This window comes from Ictidomys tridecemlineatus, chromosome 4, assembly GCF_052094955.1.
Source record: "Ictidomys tridecemlineatus isolate mIctTri1 chromosome 4, mIctTri1.hap1, whole genome shotgun sequence".
NCBI lineage: Eukaryota > Metazoa > Chordata > Mammalia > Rodentia > Sciuridae > Ictidomys > Ictidomys tridecemlineatus.
The window spans coordinates 49,409,215-49,433,389 of NC_135480.1; the positions used below are offsets into that span (position 1 = coordinate 49,409,215).

Genomic DNA, 24,175 nt, shown 5'->3' on the forward strand with positions numbered 1-24,175 from the left:
CAGCCAGCCATCCTGTTAAAAATCTGGGTTGAAAACCACACGGATTTGCTGAACAACAAATTCACATTGGAGAGGTATCACCAACTGCTGCCTAAAAACATCCCCAGGATGCCGGGGTGTGGAACCGTAGCCAAATCCAGCTTCTGAAACACAATGATTCCACTGGGTAAACAAATTTGCATCTCTTTCAATGAGACTTGGTTAAATTTAGAAGAGGCCCCCAGTGAAGGGGGTCACCAGGCAAAGGACCAGAGCTCACCGGCCAGCAGACAGCCCAGGTCCAGCATTTTCAACAGGTAAGGGATTAGCTTTGCCCATCTCCAAAATTCAGAACCTTCCATTTAGGAATTTAGGGGCTCAGACTTTAGGGCGATTAACTCATTTCAAACTCTAGTGACTCTAAAAACAGAATTTATGGTAATAAAAGATCCTTTGATCTTTAAATGTCTTTGCATTTCAATTATTCAATTTTCTTTTGTACTTTTTTTTTTTTTAAGCACAGAGAAGCAGGGACTCCCCCATCCTTTTCACCCCTCCATCTGGCTCCTGCTGTTATTTGTTTTCACCCGAATTTTGTTCCTCTGTGATTCTCTGAATTGATGAGGGCCACCGTGGGGGGACATCCCCCAAGCAGACAATGCCCTGCCTCTGTGCTGGCAGGCAGCCACCCCCTTGTGCTGAGTCAGCACAAGCCCTGGGGGTACACGGAGCATTCCCAGGAAAAGGCCTCAGCCCCTCACCAACACTCACAAAACCCCTCATTGGGAAGGGAACCGGCTGTTTCTTGGTGGTAATGTGAGACCACAGGTTAGCTTGTATTTTTTGTTTGATTATTATTATTTTTTTTAAAGACGGGATTCAAGTTGCCCAGGTTGGCTACAAACTTACGATCCTCCCATCTCAGCCTCCCAAGTTGCTGGGATTACAGGCGTGCGCCACCACACCTGGCAAACTACATTTTATAAAGTTGTGCCATATCATTCAGCATAGGTCAACACTTGAAAAAACAATTTTTTTGTTGTTGTTGTTAATAACTCACCCATGAGATGTTTTTTCTGTTTTCCTTTCTCTCTTTCTGTTTTCAGTTAAACACTAACTAACTAACTTCCCATCCATTTCCAGTTCTGAACTGGGTCACATCAGTGATTTGGGCTGCTTTACATCTGAAAGGGCCAGGGAAGGCAGAGCCCTGGCAAAGGGCAGAGGAGAATCCCTGCCCCTGCCCTGCACAGAGGTATTTAAGTTGTAACTTCATTTCAGTCACGGCAGCTACTGACAAAAAGCCATTGCTTAAGCGACAGTGCCCTGGATGCACATCATTCAGTATCACGCTTGGGCCGATACTCAAGGCTGCCAGCGTTATTTTTGCATTGAAAGGATGACTAATATGTAATTGCTCCAGGATATTACAGTGCACAAAATCTCAAAATTGCATGACTTGCAGGTGTAGTTACACCTGCAGCTTTTGCAATGTTGACAGATACATGTTTTGGGAAAGAAATGCCAGCTTTGAAATACAGCATAGGGACAGCGGAGACACTGTCCTTCGCACAGAAACTTTCCCACATCAAATGAAAAGAACTTGAGAGACCACATACTCAAGGGTCACTGAAATGATGAACAGTGAAAACAGCCAATTTGAAACACCTACAATGCTGATGTCCTTACAGGGAACTGGGACTGGGGCTCCTAGGAGCCAAAGCACAGCAGCCACTGCAGCCAGATGCCTCCTGGGGCCATTCGCGGACATGCACAACTCCCAGGGTGGTTACTGTACCTGCTTTCTGGTCCTCGTCTTCCCTGTCCTGAGTTTGATGTATCTGGCTATCAGTTCATTCCTACCTGAAAGAAAGAAGCATTTCCAGTGAGGTGGGTCACATATTAACACACATGCATGCCCCTAAAAGCCAGAAATCAGCATCAAGAATTTTTAAATTACACCTAGGAGTTTATTCATGATAGAAAGAAGAAAAAAAAAATCAGTATGGGCTGGGGCTCAGGCTCAGTGGCAGAGTTCTTGCCTGGCACACGTGAGGCACTGGGTTCGATCCACATACAAAATTAAGCAAATAAAATAAAAGTCATGCTGCCCATCTACAACTACAATTTTTTTTTTTCAGTAGGATTCTTTGAAAAAATATCTACTAGGGGAAATAAAGAGAAAGGGCACTTAATTTTAAACTTTTGCTCTGTTGAGGCCAGAAATGGATCTTTGTAAACTGTGCCTTTTTGTTTGCATCTAAATGGGTAGTCACATCTAAATGGGTAGTAACAAATATAAAGGATTAGTCTAGAAGTAAACAAATCCAGTTCTGTTTTAGTCTTTTATTTTTCAGGTTCATCTTCCTCCTCATCCCTCATCAGGGCTCCTCCCTGTAGATACGTCCAGTTAAAGTCATTATTGCCACAAGAGAATGAATCCCTGTGGCCACAGAAGCCCTACAGTGACAAGAAGCTGAGCAGAGTGAAAGCAGTAACTAATGGCACACGATTGTGCCAGTGGAAACCCGACAAACTCCAAGCTTTAGAACCTTTATGGGTTTAAAACACACACGCATACACACACACACCCCTACCTAAAAGTAAACAAAAACCTGCCATCTCTACCCGACCAGGAGGCTGAGAAGTTACATACAGAGAGCTTAACTTGGAAGAAGTATAATAGGAAAATACATCCCCAGAGGCTAAGCAGAGAAATGTATTTACTAAGATCCCATGTGAAATAAAAGTCCACTCTGCAAGATGTGGGGCCTTCAAGAGGGTCCAATTTATGACTTCAACTTTTGCACTAGGAACTGAAAATATTTTTACATACTCTGTGCAATAAATGGAAAACTCTCACTTCACAGCACTGCTTTTGGCTGCCTGTAAACTATTTCGTCCCACTGTCCCAGATGTTGTGGAACACCTATAAAACTTAAATATATGTAGTATAATATGTAATATAATTATATAATAACATAATTATAGTATAATAGGATTGCTATAATATAGTAATATTAATATTATATAAGCTCTGGATTATTATTTCCAAACTATTTTAATGGACCTGGGTCAATTTCCTTGGAATCCTCACAAAATTGAAAACAGAGGTCTTGATGGACTAATCAATTCCATCCTAATGAGAACTCCTTTGGGCTGCAGCATTCCTTCACATGCTTATTGCCTGCCAGGGGACTGTCAAGCTGGAGTCCAGTTCTCCTTCCAGGTCCACCCCTCAGGAAGTCTTGAACCACCCAAGTGGGTTTGGCTTTCTTGCTCTACCTGCAATCCACGGCAGCACAACCTGCCTTTCTCCCTCCTGACATGTTCCACTCTGTGGCTACAGTCCGAATGGCAGAGCTGGCTATGTCATTTGTGTTCTAACTTCCCAGCTATACTGCACACCCCAATAGGGCAAGAACTGTGTCTTGCTCCCCAGGATCCCCCTTGTACCCTGCAAGTACACAAAGACTGAAAAGGGAAATAACACAGCCTTATGAAGGAGTAACCATGTCCCCAGATCTCCCCAGCAGAGTCAACAAAGGAGGACACGGATGAGGATCACCATGACAGTATGCACATGGACGTTGTGTCTGAGATTCCAATCTCCAACACTGCCCAGAATGTCCTGTAATCATGGCACTCCCTGCCCACCTCCTGTCCATGTTAGGATTGTGCAGGACATGGTCACCATCAGAAGGCAAATAAATCATGGATTCTTGGAGGTAGAAAATGAGTCATATACTCCCACCCTGAAATTCCAAATCTGCATAAGCCAAAGTCAGCACTTCTGTGAATTGAAGAAGTATCTTGAAATATGTTTAAGAATAAAATGATCTTATTTATTTGGGCTTCCTGTAACTTTCATCCTCAAGTCCTTCTTATTCCTTGGAACAAGAATAAGGCTAGTCCTTCATGTGCCCAGCTGCCTTTTGAATATCAATCACTGCTCAATTCCTCCTGGAGCTACACACATGCTAAACTTCTATTCCTTTGATAACTGTGAAAGGCTTTGGGACATTCCCAGATACCATCCCGTGATCATCTCTCGTCTACTTTCCTTTCAGAGCCTGGAATTCAGGACTGCCATAATAATCCTGCTATGACAGCAAAGTACGCTTATTACCTTCTCTTCCTAAAACATTCTACCTCTGTAAATGCAGCCTAACACTGTGTTAGATTTTTAAGGATCATGATAAACTTGGGACTTCTAAGTCCTGTTCATATGGGCTACTCCTCAGATACCTCCCTACCATTGCTCCCAGTCTTTTTATACATAGCTGGTATTTTTCAGAGCCAAATGCAAAACCTTACGTTTATTTCTACTACATTTCATCCTGTTAAATTCAGTCTATCATTTCAGCCTGTCAAAATCTTCTCAGGTCTCATTCTGTAACTAAATGTACCCTTTAAGGGTAAAGACCTCCAAAATTCAGTTTCCAGGATTGCTTTGATAAGCACTCTCTTTCTGACTTTTGAGAACTACCAATATCTCCTGTAGTGTCATTAGGTCTACTTGTCCATCTCTCAAATGGCTGTACAGATTTTGCAATTTGTCTCAAAGGCTCACTGACAGCAAAGCCTAGCTAGGAGTGCCTAATTACCAGAAGCCAGACCTAGAAGACAATGTCTGCAGACAAGCCAAGCATCCTCCAGCTCAGGCTGCACTGTGCTCCCTGTTCAGGGCTGTCTGAGTGGCCAAGAGGAAATAAATCCAGGGCTCTGTATGACATGCAATTTCATCTGAACCTTATCCAGACTGGGGGCCGGGGGTAGGGGGTTGGGGGGGAGGTCTCCTGCCCCAAATTTGTTTATTTTCTGTGAATGCAGACAGGAAATGCTTAATAGAAGAGACATATACCCTATACAACTATTCTCATTTTTTAATGGCATTTTGTTGAATAAGATCAATATCATGGATAGCCAGGTATAGCCTGTAGACTATGCTAATGGAACCTTCTGGAGTTAGACTAAGATCATACTTTAATCACACTTTAACTAAATCACTTGTAAAAAAAAAAAAAAAAACACTATTTCTAGGGCTGGGGATATAGCTCAGTTGGTTGAGTGCTTGCCTTGCATGCAAGAGGTCCTGGGTTCAATCTCCAGCACACACACCCCTCCCCGCCCCAAAAAAGTACACTATTTCTACAACGGGCCCTGAGTAGTCAATGAAGCCACATTTTCTTGAAAGCTCATCTCAACTCTCATAAGCCTGTTCTTTAGATGAGCAAGACCACCCTTCAATCGCTTGTGTTCTTTCTTTCATACTATTCATGCCTTGAAATGTGGTAATTATTTTAAATATTAGAATTGCCTGTTTTAACTAAGAAAGCCCATTCTTGACTCATAGAAACCTAATACATTTTCTCTAATGCTCTAATATTGCTTTTAAAAAACTAATAAGATTTCAACTCTCGTAATCTAAATTAATAACTTCATTGAGCATTTTAATTTGGAAGTACAAGTTAGCCTGTTATCAAGATCAAATTATTTTAAATAATTTCTTAAAGTAGCAAATATACAAAATCCTTTAAATAAAAGCTATCAATGGTATGGCTTTGAGTCTATTAAAATTTGCTGGGTCTAATTCTAAATCTTCCCAGAATTAAGATATACTTACGTATTAGAGAAACAAGTGTAGTGTTCCAAACAATTTTAGAATATCTTTTTCATTGCTTAGATTGCCCATATATTAGCAATATCAATTAAGTTATGATTGGACACCCTGAGACCTATTTGCGTTTCTACAGTCCTGCTCTCTAAATGCAGTGGTCTATATAGCCCTGAATTTGAATCATGTTACTAAGGTGCAGAATTCCCTGACCAAGAGCAGAGGCTCAGCAACACCAACCATCACCGAAGTAACTGGGGAGGGGTCTCTAGCCTGCACAGCATGATCTTGGTTTGCAGCCACAATTCCAATTTTAGATGTTAGAAATTTTAACCCTTACTTCTGCAATTCTTCTTGTGCATGCACACATGAACATGTGTGTGAGCACTCTCTCTCTCTCTCTCTCTCATACACAAGCATATACATGCTTAATCCAGGAAGCCTTACAAAGAGTTTCTGGAACATGCCTGGATAACAGATCACAAGCAATTTCAAAAATCTAGAAAGGCTTCCCCACAGTACTGGAACATAACCCAGGCCCTTAACAACAGGTTACATTTCCTCCCACATTTTATCATGAAATATTTTAGACATACAGAAAAAAATGTACACTAAACACTATATTCCCCATCTAGCTTCTACCACAGGTTGAATATCCCTCATCTGAAATGCTGGGAACTGAAAGTATTTTGAATTTGGGGTTTATTTTGGAAAAAGTACATATCCATAACGAGTATCTTGAGGACAGGACATGTGTCTAAACATGAATTTCATCTATGTTTCACATACACACCTTAAACAGCCTGAAGGTAATTTTATACATTATTTTTAGTGCACCTGTGTTTTATCTACAACCTGTTGTATGAGATCCGATGTGGAATTTCCCACTTAAGGTATCAGTTGGCACTCACAATTTATTTTTGATTTTGGAGCATTTCAAATATCTGGCTTGAGAGTGTTCAACCTATATTCACTTTTTCTATTCTTGCTCTGTCACCTTTCCTCCCATCTGTCCAATCCTCTGCTCAAGCCATCTTATTTAGATGTTGTTTGCTGCATTTCAAAATAAGTTGCCAGCATGGTAAACAACAACAAGAACAACTATGGTCTCCTGACACTCAAGCTCCTTAGCCCACCACCCACAATTTCTCCAGGTCAATCATGACATCCACAGTATTTCTAGTTCATATCCTTCGTTACCTCTCTGCAAATAGTATAATCCCTTATAGAGCTGAGTGACCATGTCATACTTCACCACAGGGTGTCACCATTCTATAGCTTCTCTGGAGCAAGAAATTTCTAGTGCCAAAGGAGCAGCATTCTTCTTCAAGTCAGATTCTGCAGCCGTCCTTGCTCCTCAGAAGACCAACAGGACCTGGCCTGCCACTATGGTTCCACCACCCTCATGGGGCAATGTGACCTCAATTGGATTTGATCTTTCCTTTCTCCTAAACAGCAGGACACAGCTGAAAGTGAGCCCATCCCTGGCTTCTCCAGCATCCTGAGTTGCCATGAAATCTCCTCCTAAAGGGGCAGGACAGGGAGACTGGCAGAAAGGCATGGAGTCTGCACTGGGCTTGCCTTCCCCAGACAGAAGACTGGTTAACGTTGTTGTGGGCTGTGAGTGTAATGGGATGTGGCCTCAAGGTCATGTTTGAGGCACAGCAAATGTAGGGTCTGTGGCTAGAAATTGTAGCCCAGAGACACTCAGCTTTAACAGTGTAAGAGCTACTTTGTAATTGAATGGAGTCAGGGAGCCACAAAGAAAGCAGCAGCAAAAGGAACGTTCCTCTTTCCTGGCCACAGCCAGTTTTGAGGCAAATTCACCCCTGCATGGCCTGAGCTGCCCTGAGCCTGGGGAAGGGGCTCTAGCTCCTGTACTCTGAGGTCCTCCCTCATGAGCCGGGATAGCTATGCCAAGATTCCCCACCCCTTCTTTCCATATTAAAAGACTGAAAATCAGAGAGAAAGCAAGAGCTTCTCGGGATTGCTAGAACACACTGTGTCAATAGACTGCGCTGCTACAGCTGCAGTGGGCTCCTGCCACCCCATCCCACCCCCCAGATTCTAACACAGCCCCAAAGGCTATCAGGCTACTAAGATGTCCTCTATCAACACCTTGAGCCTTCAAAGCTCTGTGTTGTGTGGACAATGGCTCTCATGGCCTGAATGCCCTTGGTCCTGCACACCTGGATTCCATTTACCTTGTCCTTCTTGAGTCTTTGAGCTGGAAAAGTCCTCCAGGCCTCCCTTCCCCTCGACATGTCCACATGCATCTCTTCTCGGCCCTCCCTTCCCAGGCAGCCGTTTGTGGAGGACATCCTCCATCACAGCACAAAAGAGGCTCCCACATCCCTATGATCTGGGCTGACACGGGATCATCATGAAGTACAAAGAGAAAAGAGGACCCGATGGGCACAAGGAAAGACAGATGCCTCCGCAAGGTGACGTGACCACGGGGCACGGCCACCCCAGTGGCGCTGTCCTCCCATGCCAGCAGCAGCATGAAACACGGAGACAGCACTGTGGAGGACTTTTCTAGTAAGATGGTGTTCAAATAGTTGCTAGCCACAGGACCCAACTCATTGGCGGAAGAGAAAAAATATCTTAGGATACAAAAAGGCGACAATCAGAATTCACAGGCGTGGGGTAAATGGTAGCAAACCAAGTGTTACCAGCCAGGGCGAGGTCTATAGGAGGCGGGTGTTTGTTCAATGAAGCCATCCAAACATTCTCCTGAAGACCTGGGGGTGGGGGGCCAATCTGAGCAGGCAGGACGTGATCTTTATTAACCAACTGACTTGTGAGGAGTTAAAAATTAGCCATTTCTTTCACACTGCTGCCACTGCATCTTGTCCCCAGCAACACTGGGAAAGAAGGGAGGTCTGCCAGGGCTGGCCAGCCACCTGCCAGTCAGACACCAATTGTATGTACATGGCTGGGGGCAAGTGACATGCTAGAATTAGGGGAGTAGAAAGTTGCCACCACCAAGGGCCATTTGAGAGCTCACCTGGAAGAACAGGCGGGATGCTCCCACTGTGTGCTCCCACTGTGTGCTCTCACAGCCGCCCAGGGCTCGTTCACAGCACCCAGCTACCAGGGTCTGTTTAAACACCCAACCCCCCAGCTGCCAGACAGGAAGCTCCCCCAGGGCTCGGGTGGAGCTGGAGTTCAGCTCATCAAAGTGCCATGGTGGTGAGAACACAGTGGATCCTCAGTAGGTTCTAACTAAACCAAAGAACTCAAAGGAGGGGTGGAAATCAGCAGGAGAGGCCGTGAGGCTAGAGGGCAAGGAAAAGTACATGAAAAAGAGCACAGAATCTGTCCTGAGTATCGCCCGTGAGGAAGCTGTGGGGCCAGTGCCTCAGTTAATCCCAATATAAATCATTGACTGAAACTCAGGCCAAAGTGGAAAATCACCAGAAAGGGGCAGGCAGCCTGTTCTGGGTTGTCAGGGGTGAGCACTGCATGTTCCAGAACTAAAGGTTTACAGAAAGGACGGATGGGTTTCAGGAGGTGAGCAGTGACAACTCTGAGATAACTGCTCCACAGTCGCCCAGGGGCACATAAAGAACAGCTCTGGAAGAAAAAAAAAATACAGAAGAATGCTGTATTAACCTCGTTCAGTCTGAATTTCTGTCTGGAATCCCTGTAAAATGCCTGGCAATAACTTAAGCTCCACCTTCTAGGGAATCTGTATCCGTCAATGGCCCTGATAACATTATCAAGTGACAGTTCCATAAAACACTATGTTCTCCATCTTAGCAGGCCAGCCTACCCACTACACATTAGCATTGGGTTACAAGGGTTGAAAAGGGACAAGCAAGTAAAAAGTCTAAGGTTATATACTGAATACAACACCTCTAACATTGGACAGAAGTTCTCTGTGTTGCAACTATGTCTAGAACAAAATTAAATACGAAGTTTTCTAATGGCTCATTTGCTACAAAGCAATAAATATATGTCATACAGTCACCTTTTAACAGGTGAATAGTTTGACTTGTTGTAATATTTTCACTATGCCCTTAGCCATTCTTCTTTGTACCTAACAAGAGTTTCCTGAAACAGCTCCAGGTTAGTGACTCCCCATTTCCTATAGTCTAAAGGCATAAACTACTTCAGTGTGGTATCCAATGTTATCTCACCATCTGGCCCCTACTGCAGACCAGCTATCCACATCACACACATAGCTTCCTGTTCCCTGAACCCATGCTGCCCTCCTACAGTCTTACTCAACAGCAAAAGTGCCCCTTAAGATAATCAATCAACATCCTTCCAGGTCCAGTGCAGATGTTATGTCCTCCATGAAACGCTGCCTGAAACGTGCCTGGAATATGCACCTGACATTAGTGTAAGTGGGGAGGTATGAGTCTGGGAGCTGGGTGATTGGAGCTCACCTCATGGGCCAGTGGCTGGGAGAGACCATGATTTTATAAAGCAAAATGAAACAAAAGATACCGTAGGTAAAGAAAGGGATGAGGGCTTGGCTCAGGCTAGGGAAGGAGCATGAGAGTCAGCAAAGTTCTCCACTTCCTCCTGTGCCGGGACCCTGCCTACAAGCTGGCTCTCACCAGAGTGCCTTGTGCAATAGGCTGTGAGCATCCACGAGTCAGCTCAGTGCCTCCAGCATCTTGGAATCCCACACCTCAAGGTGTGTATGGCATTGAATGGAATCTGAACTTGCTGTCCCCAAATGTGACCTAAATGGACCCCAATCCACAGGCTCTCAGGGCAGTGTTTCTTCCCGACATTTCTTATTCTTCATCTCTTTCGGGTCCACTTGTGACTAATTTGGCCTTCTAACATCAGGAGGAGCTCATCCACTATAAGAAAAACACCTCAGTGCACTGCTGTATAGGACTCCTCAACTCCAGCCTAGGAGCTTCATAGGAGTTTGCAAAATCATCGTGTTTTCCCACACCTCTGCCTTCTGCAGCTATTTCCCCTCTGTCGATCATTCCCTTCTTCTTCACCTGCATTCCTATTCATCCCTGTAAGCCCCAGCTGGAATCACCCCCACACATACCCAGGGAAGTCTGGGAGCCACCCAAATTGAATTTCTCAGTTCCTTCCCTGTACCCTCAAGTCCTGAGCACACACCCCTGGTGGGCTGGCTGCAGTTATTTATCCCTAGGACTGTTCATCCCCTCTTAGAACAGGGACTGCTCTAGGAAAAGCATCCATCTGGTTCTCTCTGGCTCCAGATCTGGCACCTACTAAGCAGATGCTCAACAAATGTTTTCTGTTGTTGTTTTTGTTGTGGTGGTGCTGAAGATGGAACCCAGGGCCTCACACACACATTAGGCAAGTGCTCTACCATGGAGCTACATCCCCAGTCCTTGATAAATGTTTATAATCAACAAATGAATGAGCATGCCCCTTCTGTATGAAGAACATCAAAAGACAGGATCTAAAATAAGATTATGAAAACTGGCCAGCATCGCCAACATCACCTGAAGTCCGTAAGTCCTTCTCATTAATAGGATTTCAGAGAGAGGTGGCAGGATTTTCCACACCTTCATTCTGGTCTCTCAGCACAAGTGTGAAAAATGGCACAAGCATGACCTATAGGTGCCCTTTCCTTCTTCCTGCCTCACCCCCACCCCTGCCACAGTACTAGGGACCTGGTCTAAAAAAAAAGAAAAAAAAAACCTAATCTCAACATTACTCAACATTAACCCAGGAAAGTCTTGTTAATGAAAAACTCCAAGAACACTCTGTTTATTTGTGATTTGGCTTTAGAGAAGTGTGAAATCCACACATCAGAAGTGCTAACAACTGCTCTTTAATGGAGAATCTTTAATGGTAACAATACTGCAGATTGGGGGGGGGGGTTTGGGGGGATTTGTTTTGTTTTCGTGGTGCTGGGGACAGAAGCCAAGACCCCAAGTCAGACTTCTGTATTTTTTTTTTACTCATATGCATGTCACCCTGGATCCTTCTGGGGAAAGGTGACTTATTAGTTGAGTGAGTTAGGCAGCTAAACTCCTCTGAACCTCATTTTCTATCTATATAATGGGAATAACAGCATTCACTCTGAAAGGCTGCTGTATACATTAGCAACAACAAACGTGAAGGTTCTGGTAACCTCAAGATGCTGTAAAAGGATTCTATCACTATTATGCGATGTCACTGCACTGGGCTTGCATGTTTTCCTTGTTTGAACTGATACATAAGTTCCTAAAGAAGGACCAAAAAGGCTTTCTGGGGCTGGGTTTGTAGCAATGGTAGAGTGTCTACCTAGCACATGTGAGGCACTGGGTTCGATCCTCAGCACCACATAAAAACAAACAAATAAATAAATAAAATAAAGTTATTGTGTCCATCTACAAATAAAAAATAAGTTTAGGACACATACCACTTGGCATCTAGTATAAATCTACAATGCTCCTTGTTTTCAAAGAAGTTGAAATTGAACATCTTCTCCATGTTACACTGAAAATATTTTCAAAATCTTTGCATCACCCTCAATTTTCAAAATTGCATGACCATCAAAATTGTCTCCAAGTAAAAGATGCACTTTATTGTGGCATATTAACGTCACGAGGTCAGTATGTAAGCTACTTTCTTAGTACAGTAATCTTTTAATTTGAAATGGATTATTCACTGAATAAAATAGCAGGAATTGGTTTTTTTACCAGAACTTACTGTGGCCATATTTCTTAAAATTTGTGACAGAGTGTAAAATTATCTCTCTGGGTAGGCTGGAGGCACTGCATTCAGTACCATTGGACTTGCAGAACTTTGTTCTCCGCATAAAAACATAACTCTTCCCAGGAGAATTAACACTTAACTCCTGTAACTGCTAAACAATACACACAGGTGAGTCTTTTAGAGTTCAATAAAATGACACTCACCTGGAATTATCTAGTGTTTAGAAAACATGCTAAGGAAAAATGTCTAAGATACTCAGCAATTCTTAGGCACTCAAAGAAACTGAAAGTTGGGGGTTAAGCTAAATGAAATCCTATTGTGTGGAGGCAGAAAAAGGTATGAAGTGGCTGAAAGCCAGACCATAAATGGCTGAATACCTACTATGTACCAGCACCATGTGAAGCACTATGCTTCCATACTCACACATATAACCTTCAATCTGAACTAATTCCCATTTTACAAATGCTGAAACACAGGTTCAAAGAAGTTAGGTTCCCAAATTAGCAAGCACCAGAACTAGGATCTGAACCCAGCTTTGTCTTCCATGCTTATTATTTCTGTGTGTGTGTGTGTGTGTGTGTGTGTGTGTGCGCGCGCGCGCGCGCGCATGTGTGTGGTGTGTGCTGGGATCGAACTCAGGGACTTGTGCATTTGAGATAAGTACCCTACCAACTGAGCTATATCCCCAGCCCTCATTATTTCTTAACCTTAGACCCAGTACTCTGAAAATAGCCTCTGCAGTAACTGACCTTCTCATAAGAGCATAACTAAGTGCTCAAAGAGAACAAAATCCTAGGAGGAGGCAGAGTTCAACCATGAAATGGACTGAACGTTATGTGCGCCATTTAAAAAGTTCTCTATTCAACAACTATAACACAGGATAAAGTCCCAATTGCTCTTCATGCATCCAAAGTCTTCACAATCTGGCTCCAAGATGCTCCCCTCCTGGTTACAGAACTTTTGTCACATAGAAGGGATGGTGCCCAGCTATGTAGGAGATGCACCCCAGAATAAGACACCCTGTCTGCCCTCAAGAAGCTCAAGGTCTAGAAGCGAAACTGAGGTAAGATGCCAAATCAGAGTAGTGAAGGAGTGTTAGGAAGGCAGGAGGAAATATACTGAAGAAGAGTCTGACAAGCGAAGTCCAGAGCCCCGCCTCCTCTGGCTGTCATGCTTTGAGTCATTTGACCCAAGTGCCCTGGCCACTCCCAAGTGGTTTCACACCCAGGAGCAGCCAAAGGCAAACCTGCGGTTGGGCACCAAGGAGAAAGCATTGGCCCGTGACAGGCCTTGCCTCTCACATGATGGCCAACAAAGCCAATGTTTGCCTTTGTTGACTGAGTTCTAGATTCAGAAGAAACTGGTCATTTTTATTCTCCTTTAGATTTCTAAGCACCTGGGATCAAAATCTCCCCCACAAAACTGTTGCATGAACAGAGCACTTTTTGCCTTTTCTCTCCCCCTACTTCTTACTGTCCTTAAAACATTCTTATTCCTCATCATGGGGGGTGCTGTTCCCTTTGCATGAAATGCCTTTGCAGCGGCCCCTGCCCAAGCCTGTTCAACACTCATCTCTGAGTTCCCAAGACCCTGTGTCTAGGCCACCACCCCCACCGCCTGCAGAGGCGGCACCTTCTGGCTCCAGGTTCTTCCCACATGTTCCTAGTACAGTGCCTGCCCTGCTGAACTCTGCCCACAAGTGGTTTTGCCTATTTTCTTTGACAAATTATGAGCTTGGTGGAGGCAAGAGTTGCATTCTACGTCCCTAGTTCTCTGTCCTCCCAACCTCTGGCACTGAATTTAGAACATGCTATTTATTGATAGTTGCAAGTGTTCATTTTATCCTCTTCCTGGAAGAAAAAAGACCATATTAATAGGTGATTATCATGGCATGAAGGAGGTGGTAAAAGGCAGGAAGATGAAGAGGGAGAAGAGAAAGAGCCCAGGTGACCAGGCACAGGGTACAATGAGGCATAAGGCTGGGCATCTGTCTTCCAGGAACCCCTGGTCTGGGTGAAGGCTTGTGGAATGCCAGCAGAAGCCCGGACTTCCCACCCTGAGCCCCCAGAACACGAGGAGCTCGCAATCAGCAGGGACAGAGCAAACAACCCAGGCTCAGCAGCTGCTTTCTTCTCCAGTGGAGTGGACCCAGAAAACTTACAGCCTTTCCTTCTTCAAGATTCACTCAGTCTTCCCTGTTTCTGTTGTTTGTTTGGGGACAGGGTCACAACTTGTTGCTCAGGCGGGTATTGAACTTGTGGGCTTTGGTGATCCTCCGACCTCAGACTCCTGATTTAGCTGGCCTATATCACCAGGCCTGGCTTCCCCCTTTTTAATTCTCGTGATCTTCATTAATTTCTGATTTAGCATCCTGCCTCAATCTACCACCAACATAAAGACTAACATTCAGTATTTAATTGAGGAAAAAAGATTTTTTTTTAAAGAAAATCTCTACTTGTTCATGGGTAGGATAGGTAAGATTGAACTGAACAAACAGCAAACAAATGGGTCATCCCAGGACCATATTCCTGATAGATACAATATGTTCTGAAGGCAGAAGGAATATAGATGGTCAGTGTGGTTTCATCTGCAAGCTCTTTCAGGACACACATTTGATTGTTTTTTTTAAAAGGCAGAGCCCAAACTACTTACCCATATGTGGCTCTAGCCCTGAAGGTTGCTTTGTAAAGATATCTCGGAGTGAAATTATCCAGCAAACCCTTGTGTGGATAGAAGGTTCCACAAGTCAACAACCGCTTAAGCAGTTTAAACCAACAAGCAAGATGCCCTCTATTTAAATGCTATGAGTGAATCTATTTTAAGCCTTTAAAAATCCTTTGGGCAGGTGTTTAAGCTGTGTACAGACTCAGCCTGGGGAGGCTCTGGGGGCTGGGGGAGGGCAGGCTCCACTCTCCAGTGCAGGCAACATTTTGTTCAGACAATCTTCCTGCAGCAGGTCATGTGATAAAGGCCAAATAAACAGCATCTGGGGATTTTCAATTACAGACCTTCGCCCAGCATGCCTGCACTGTAATCTCTACCAGATGAGGCTCAGGCCTCCCTATTTTCAATAATTCGCACACTGTGTACACATAACATGACAATAAGGGCATTCATGGCGCGGCCTGACTCGCAGATCAAAGCTAGCAGAGGGCCAGCTGCAAGCATGCTCGGATGCTGGATGATTCGGGCTTTTCACAGGCTTGGAAAGACACTCTGCGGGACCTGGCAAGCCGGCTTCTTTCCTGTGTGGTATGCTAAGCAAACTGAACAGGAACGGGGGTCCTCCACTCCCCACCCCTCCCCAGAGAGCCAGAGAGGGGACCAATTCCATGTGCATTTGCGAGTACTGGGCAAACTTCAAACTCCAATCCACTCAATAAGCTGCCTCTTGGTTGGTGTAAAAGCCCACTGCTCACAGGGCCAGGTGGTTCTTCAAAACAAACCTGTTCTAAAAAGACTGGATGGTTCCTATACTTACTAAACCCTCCCTCAGCCAGGTGCTCAAGTTTACAAACCCACTGCCTGTGCAGTTTACAATTCAGCCTGCACAAACCCACTCTGCACAAACTACATGGAGGTGCATTTCTAATACATGTCACAGAGCCTCAGGTCTGGGAAATGAAAGAGGACACTCTGTTGTTACAACTGAAATCCCTAACACGTTAACTCAATTAACTCGCGTGCTTAGATTACCGCATTGAGCCACTGTGGGTGTGCTTGCGCATGCGCAGGGGTGTGTTTTATAAAGCATTCAGAATTCGCAAGTCCACAACATTCTGAATGCCTCTTGCCCCGCTGTACAGAGTCACGGGTAAAGGAAGTAGGGACACTGCTTCCTCCTATAAAGATTTCACACCCGTCAATCAGGGCAGGAACCGGGAGAGAGCCATAATGGTGACTTCCTTGGAGCAAACACATGCTCTCACCAGCTGTGGGTTGTGTCCTTACCCTCTTTTCTCTCTCATTCAGAACGGTTTCCTCTTAATCACAATAATCCCAAAAGTGCTAAAACATATCAATCGTTGGGTAAGCCCTGCCCACAAAGGGCCAGCCGGCTGGCTTTTATGGCCTTGTCCAACAGCAGCTGATACTTCATTCAGCGACAAATCCAATTTAGCAGTTACAAGAGGTTTAGCATCCCTGAAAAAATATTGGGGTTGATCTGGTACTCAGAAGTCAGCAAATGCTCCACTGCCATATTGTTTTAGAGATTTCTCTGTTGTCATATTTGGACGTCTACAGCCAACTATCTCGCACCTTCCCCAGCCTTGACCCCCCACGATCTGATGGTGGTGATGGAAGAGGCAACAATTTAATCTCTGGATTAAAAATACAATAATTGTACATGGAAGCTGAATAATGTGATTTTCCAACATCCCCCGCCCCCCAAAAAAAACACAGAAAAGGGAGTAACTAGCTCTACTCAAATAGGAATTTCTAACACAATGAAGGAAAAAAACCAAAAGCTAAAATTGATTTTATGCTTAGCCTTTTGGATTTTGGTCAGCTTTGAAGGATAAAAAGAAATAAGCAAATGTAAAGATTTTATACCCTTGGACTAAAATTCATTTTATTCAATGCTGTTACAGTACTAATGTAAAAGATCTGTAATTAACTTATTCACATTCTTTTTAAACATCAAAATGTTAAAACAGTGAAAAACTTTTAAATCATCAAGAGGGAAAACAAGAAATCGACAGGAAGAAAAGTTAGTTTTTGAATGTTTAATGTATATTCTTTATAGGTAATTATATAAATTGAAGTTAAAAGAATCCCCAAAGAAAATAACTTGAGTAATTTAGCCATAAAAGGAATTTTTCACAACCAATAAAATGTCATTTTTAAACCACAGGGTAATTTATAAAGTAAAATAAAAAGGAAGTGATCTAATAGGAACATGGACTGATTATTCCTTTAATATTAGGCTTTGTAGTCAATAGTTAGTTATTTATCCCAGTTACAGATTTAATGATACTAAAAAAGTGACCACAGAGACATCTGGTTTAAAAAAAAAAAAAAGTTTTCAGTGCCATAAATGAGATGCATGCAATTATGGCTGGCAGAATATCAATGATGGAATACTCCATACATGAAGTACTTATTTCATGTGGTTTTAAAACTTTATTCTTTTCTGTGGATTTTTTTAAAGCATAAACTGAAAACTAAAACAAAACAAAACAAACATGCAGAGCCTGCAAACTAGAGAAGACATTTAGCTTCTGTGAATAACAACCCATTAGATTAATATTTTGTCAATGTCACTTGTCACAACAAAAGCAGTGGCATTTATAATTTACTCTAAGTCGAGTTTAATTAAAATTCAAAAAACCACGACAAAGCTATATTGAATTTCATTTGCTGCATTGTAATTACTTACTTTGTAGCTAACTATAAACGGTATTTTATTACATCCACAAAAATGCATTTAAATGCTAACAGTAATTCTCAGACACTGGAAGAACTGAGGGAACAAGTCCCTTGGCTTCTTCTTTGAATAGAGTGCAACTTCCTACTTTAATGAGGACCCCGATCTTTCCCAATCTGAGGGGATTCACGAATCTGCCCACATTCCCTTCGTTCAAAGCAGGGCTCGAGCTCCCGAAGAACACAGGTTTGGCAGAGCCAGATCTATGTATCTCCCTCCCAAGACCAATAGAAAGAGTCTGGCTTGGCTCAAACCCAAAAATGAGACAATAGAAGCTGCCAGGCATGATGAATGACTTAAAGGACTTAAAAACCACCATTTGCATCCTCTCAGATAAATAATGAGCTGGGGGTATAGATATATATCTACATGTATTTTTTAAGTATATATGCATAAAATAAACTACATACACACACTCTTTTCCCCCCTCTCTCTCTGGAAGCAAGTTCCAATGCTGTTGATTTGCCTGGCAGAAGGAGAATAAGTTTAGTGAAATTAGACTACTTTAAAAACCTTTGACAGATTATATTAAAGTGTCTCACAGGGGCTGGGATTGTGGGTCAGCAGTAGAGTGCCTGCCTAACACGTGTGAAGTCCAGGGTTCGATTCTCAGCACCACATATAAATAATAAAATAAAGGAATTGTGTCCACCTACAACTAAAAAAGTATTTAAAACATATATATAATAGCATTTTTATTTTTTTAAAGTGTCTCATAGGAATAATAAGGGAAAACTATTCATTTTGGATTTTTTTTTTAAGTTTAAAACTGTAAAAGTTAGGAAAAGCTTTAGAAACAAAACTTCCTTAAAGCGAGTATCAGAAGGTTTTCAGTATATCCGTTTGGTTTGTTTTTCCATCCCTTCTTCCTTCATTTTCAACCCATGAACTCTAAAAGCCAGCATGATCAAAAAAACACACTTATGGAACAAGGCAGGCAGGCTTCAATGTGATTTAAGCATGAAAGGAAGGAGACAGCCTTCAGATATGCTTGCCAGATGAAAATCAGTGGGTCTGAAACTACATACAAGCAATTTCTTGAGCTCATGAAGACCCAGGAGGGAATGCTTGAGAAAGGACAGAGAAATATCTGAAAAGTCAGCCTGCATTTCTCTGAATGATTCACAGGACTGGGTAAGAGTACCTCGGGAAGTTCACTGAGCCGCCATTAATACAGGAGGCAGCAGTGTGGTTTCCATGGCAACAGAGACTCCCTCTCCAGCAGTCTCAGTGTACAACTGCCAAAGGTCTCTCCTCAAATCTCAACTTCCTGTTTGCAGGTGCTGACAAAACCAAACATACTTTTAGAGCCCAGAGAAACAGTGCAGGGATTTTAAAAGGGATTCTCATAGCCTTGGTTTAGTCCAAATCGACCTGGCTGTATCACAGAACTGTAGCTGACCTTGCGGCAGAGGCCTGGAGACCAATTTTAAAGAGAGTTAAGAGTCCCCTGAGAATGTTTGGTGTGTTAAATATATTTGCTGTAATATTATAATGTGTTATGACAAGTTATGCATCATTATAATAGGCTCCCATGATTAGTAGTAGTCCGTTTTTTCTGTGCTCTGTAGGAGTGATTTGGGGATTAAGATCCGCTCGATTACCACAATTGGCACCTAAGGAAATTTGACTACATTTCTTTAACATACATATCACCTTGACATCTCTACTTTGTGAGGTCAGGATACATTTTACAAGGTCTTTCCAGACTGCCCCATATGAACAGTGATAAGAACTCTGCCAACAACAGTCACTGACTTCAGGGAAAGTGGATAACTTTGACCCTCACTTTCTCCAAAGGTCTAATACCGACATGAAGCTATCACACTGCAGTGAGCTCTAGCTACTTTCTTTTCCTTCCAAACATATACAAATAAAACTAGAAAGCTCTGGTATCCTTCAATTCTCCACCACCCATTTCCTTCTGAAGGCTGAAGCTGAGTTTTAAGGAGGCAAACCAATGGAAGATGGCCTATTCCCCAATCGTCTTGAACTACCTCTCTGCATCCACATAATAATGGAGTCTCCCATATAACACCCACACATGCTCTGCCTTTAGCATGTTTTCAGGCTAAAGGGCTTTAGCAGACAGCAACAAATTCCTGACAGCTCTAGCTGATAACTTGAGAAGAGAGAAAGTATTCCATTTCAATTTTCAGACAGGTCTGGCTCAGGGACAAACCAGATGAAAGACAGAGAGGGTAAATTTCCAGTAAAACTCTCGCTGTAAAAGCCATGTCGTTACGACCAAGGGCGAGCAATCAAATATCTACTAGAACTCTTAAAGCCACTGCATATCTAATTCCATTCCACTCATATGAGGTCACATGCAGGGAGTTGCCACTTACATATCAATTTCTTTAATATGAAGTCTCTCTCTCATTTTTCTACCTCAGAGAAAAATGGGAGGTATGTGATATGAATGAGGTCCCTTCATCCTTGAAAGAAGACCTGCAGAAAACTGGGTATCTCACAACAGAGACAGCCAGTTCAAATTCATGAAGAGCACCCGGTGAAGCCCTTACAACCTGGGCATCAGGGGCCAACAGATGGTCATTTACTTTATGAAAGATAAAAATACATAAAAGTTAAGTGAGAAAGATTATTCGGTAGAAACAATCATCCCAGTATATGCTGATTGACCTTTCTCTACAATTTGATTAATTGAGAGCAGGTAGGAGTATTTATTTAGCTTGAAGCAAATGAATTATGAAGCAAATTAGATTATTCTAGTATTCGTGCACTCCTAGGACAATCTAAGCAAAATGTATGACCTGGAGGAACGGAAAATGAGCTCAGAAAAGTTTCCTATAGTGGGACATCATGCCTAGAGTTTAGGTTGCATCCAGCAAACCACAGAAAGTACCATGAGATGAACTTTGGAAAAGGAATGCTCAAAAATGCCCAGAGGGTCCGGAAGAGCAGGAGACCTGGGTCTAGGTGTCAAGAGCCTACTGCTGACAGAGGAACCCTTGGGAGGAACAAACCACACCCAGGCAAAGAGAGCTGAGGAGGAAAGAGGCTTGAAAAGAGGGAAAGGCATCAGCAGTGGAGAGTGGGAAATGGAAAAGAGAAATGTACCTGCTTGGATAGTATCATGGAAGCCCAGGGTGGACAGAGTTTAAAGGGGAGCGCTGGAGAAGAGTCCTGCAGGACAAGAGCTGAGGCTAGGTTATAAGACACATTAACTGACCATTCCTAAACGCGGTTAAGGAACATGCTCAAGTGCAAAAGGAGTTGTGGTTAAAGGTGCCATTTGCTTTAGTCAGCTTTATTGCTGCTGTGACTGAAAGAACCCAACCAGAACAACTGTAGAGGAGGAAAAGTTTATTTGGGGGCTCACAGTTTCAAAGATCTCCATCCACAGACAGTAGGCTCCATTCCTCAGGGCCCAAGGTAAGGCTGAACATCATGGCAGAAGAGTGTGGCAGAGGGAAACAGCTCACACGACAATCAGAAAGCAGAGAGAGATGCCATTCACCAGATACAAATATATATCCCAAATCCATGCCCCCAATTCCCACCTCCTCCAGCCACACCCTACCACGTAGTTAATCACTACCAGGGGTTAATCCCTGTTTGGGTTAAGACTCTCACAACCCAATCATTTCTCCTCTGAGCCTTCTTGATTGACAGCTCACATCCACTACTCATCAGTTTGACCTAAGGTGAATTCTCTTCTGAGATAAGGGTTCTCGAGTGAGGTTCCAAGGATCAAGAGCACTTTTGGGATTTGTGTGGCTCAAATAATCCCACACTCTTGGACCGTGGTCACTGTCTAGGAGTGTGGAGGAATGAATGGAAACAAATTCCAAGAACATTGGCTGAGAGGTGTACAGTCAGGCAGAGTGTCAGCACAGCAAAGGCCTCTGGTAGAGTAAATGAGGGGAGGTAATGGGGCCCACATGTTATGTCAACACTGGGATAACAAGTGATCACACTCATTGGTCAAGTACCATCACTATTGAGCTACGGGTACAAAAATTTGAGGGTTGAAAATATTCTGTGACTATCAATACCCTACGTAGAATTTATAGTATAAATTATTGCCTATTTTGTCATTTGTAAGTTGTATACCACAAATGCTTTATGTTAGTGAAATTTTCATCAGTCTATACTGTGTGTCTGTATACAGATGTGTGTGTGTACATGCACACACATGGTTGCAAAATATTTATCAGCATGCTGCTGGCTACCACTTCTTAATGCTAGCCATTGCTCTGAAAGTTTCACCAAAGGAGATATAGTCAGCAAATAATGTCACTTTGAGTATCCCAGAACCATTCCCTTGTCAGTGACTTGGGGTGAGCCACCAGATGCCACAAGTTACAAATCCTAAGATCAGCCTGGCTTCTTGGTCTCACCACTTCCTCTCTGATCCTTTGGAGTATCCTCAGAACTGCTTTCCTTATTTATCTTCCATCTCCTCCCACTCTCACCTCTCTGTAAGTCTACAGAGTGATCTTTCTCAAAATAAGTCTTGTCATCTTATTTTTAACGGCTCCCTCCTTTCCTGCAGTACCTACACCCGAGGGCCAACTCTAACGGCTGCAAAATCAGTACCAGCTGAAGGCAATCCTCCCCTGACATGTAGTTAGTGATTCTCTGAAGACACTCTGTCCTCTGGCTGTTAGAACCTCACCCTCTAGTCACCCTCTCTCCTGGTCTTTAAGGTACTACATGATAAAGGAGTTTACTTCTCATTTCTTTATCCCCAATCCCCTGGGACACTGCCTAGCCCACAGGACATGATCAATAATTGTTTGACTGACTGAATGGACCAGAACTACGTGCATATAGTACTTCTTTCTGAAGACTGTGCTCTTCAAATTTAAAAAAAAAAAATTAACTAAGTTGGAATGAAATTATTATTTTGGAAAAAAAATGTTGAGATTTTTCCCAAGTCTATGAAAAGCAATACTCAGAGTTCTTTTATGAGTTGCTTGTGTGGTGACATGTTTTCTGTCAAAGAAATTTATAAGCCCATTTCCCCAGTGTGAGCCACACAGATTTTCTGTTGAGAAACCCTGTAATTCCATGTGTGTGGTTTCTCATCTATCCAAGTCTCCTAATTACAGAATATAATCACTCTAAAACAAACAAGCAAACAGCAAAAATATCTGCAACTGTACTTCCTGGACTAAAAGGAACTCTCTAGAGACTTTGATATTAGAGTCAGGAATATTTGGCTCGTTAGGAATAACTGCATCTAACAATTTCAGTTTTGCAGAAAATGAACGCAAAGAGAACTCAAAAGACATGCCCAAGGTCACAAGGCTGGGTCATTCACAGCAGGGTAGAACCAAAATCTGACTGACTGCTGATTTTACATCCGGACTATAATGAACCTTTGCTTTGTGGGGACTTCTTACTTAAACTGGTAAAATTAATCTTTAAAGAGCATTTAATAAACAGATAAAAACATGTTCTTAACTTTGCTCTCGACAGGATTCAAATCCCAAATTCTTAACCAGAGAGAGCTAGCTACTCCGGATTATTTAAAATTTTTAGAATTATGTTCCTGAGCCTTCTCCAAACACAAGTACTAACTGAAAAGTAAAATTTGGTTTTCCCTGAAAGCATCAGAGGCCAGGGACACTGCAGGAAGCCATGTAGCATCCTCCACATTTAGTGTCACCCAAGGACAACACAGTGTTCCCAAAATGCCCCAAGCAATGCAATTCTGCTTCTCACACATTCCTCCTGAATGTTTCACAAAAGGAAGTACCACATTCACCCAGAACCCAGAACTTCGGCCATCAGGTCTCATAGGGGCATGTTGTAAGTCATGTAGTGACAACATTTTCAGAATCTCATATTCAAAAATTCTCCTAAAAAGAGGATGAAATACCTTTTCACATAACCAACCTGATGATACAACAGAGGTGAAAGACTGATTTTGTGCAGAGCCCCAGTGCAACATTAAAAGTGGCAGACATTGTCATGTTAAGCCCCTGCTTTACCCCTGAAGGATCATTTATCTGTGATGTGACAGCAAATACCTCCTGAGCACCCTGGAGCCAAGCCTCTCTAAGAAGGTACCTCAATGTCCTGCTGGGGTGGTGGAGAGGTCATCTGGTCTTCCACCTATGATTCCACCTAGAAACTGAGGCAAGCTCTCTCCAAGCTTGCTGCTTCTCTGAACTCCCTGTGGGTCATTACTTCATCCATAAATTATAAGTGTGGACCATTTAAATTTTAGCTGTCAAAATATTACAGAGTGGACTGGGGTTGTGGCTCAAATAGAGCGCTTGCCTAGCACATGCAAGGACTGGGGTTTGATCCTTGGCTCCCCTAGGCACCACATAAAAATAAATAAATAAAATTAAGGTATTGTCCAACTACAACATATATTATATATTTAATGTATATAATATAAAATACTTTTTAGTTTAAAAAAAATTTTAGAACATAATTCTTCTAAAATAAAGCTACTTTATTTTATTTATTTTTATGTGGTGCCAAGGATCGAACCCAGCACCTCACAGGTACTAGGT

At 42.8% G+C, this 24,175-nt stretch overlaps 1 protein-coding gene across 9 annotated transcripts in view; it reads right to left on the reverse strand.

Annotated features, from left to right (window-relative positions):
• The window catches only part of Tead1 (TEA domain transcription factor 1), a 254,028-nt gene that overhangs the window by 71,925 nt on the left and 157,928 nt on the right, over positions 1 to 24,175 (reverse strand). For all 9 annotated transcript variants that reach the window (XM_040284731.2, XM_021727347.3, XM_078046466.1 and 6 more), the window contains one exon: positions 1,778 to 1,842. In XM_040284731.2, coding sequence (XP_040140665.1) covers positions 1,778 to 1,842 — 65 coding nt within the window. The remainder of the gene's footprint in view (positions 1 to 1,777; positions 1,843 to 24,175) is intronic.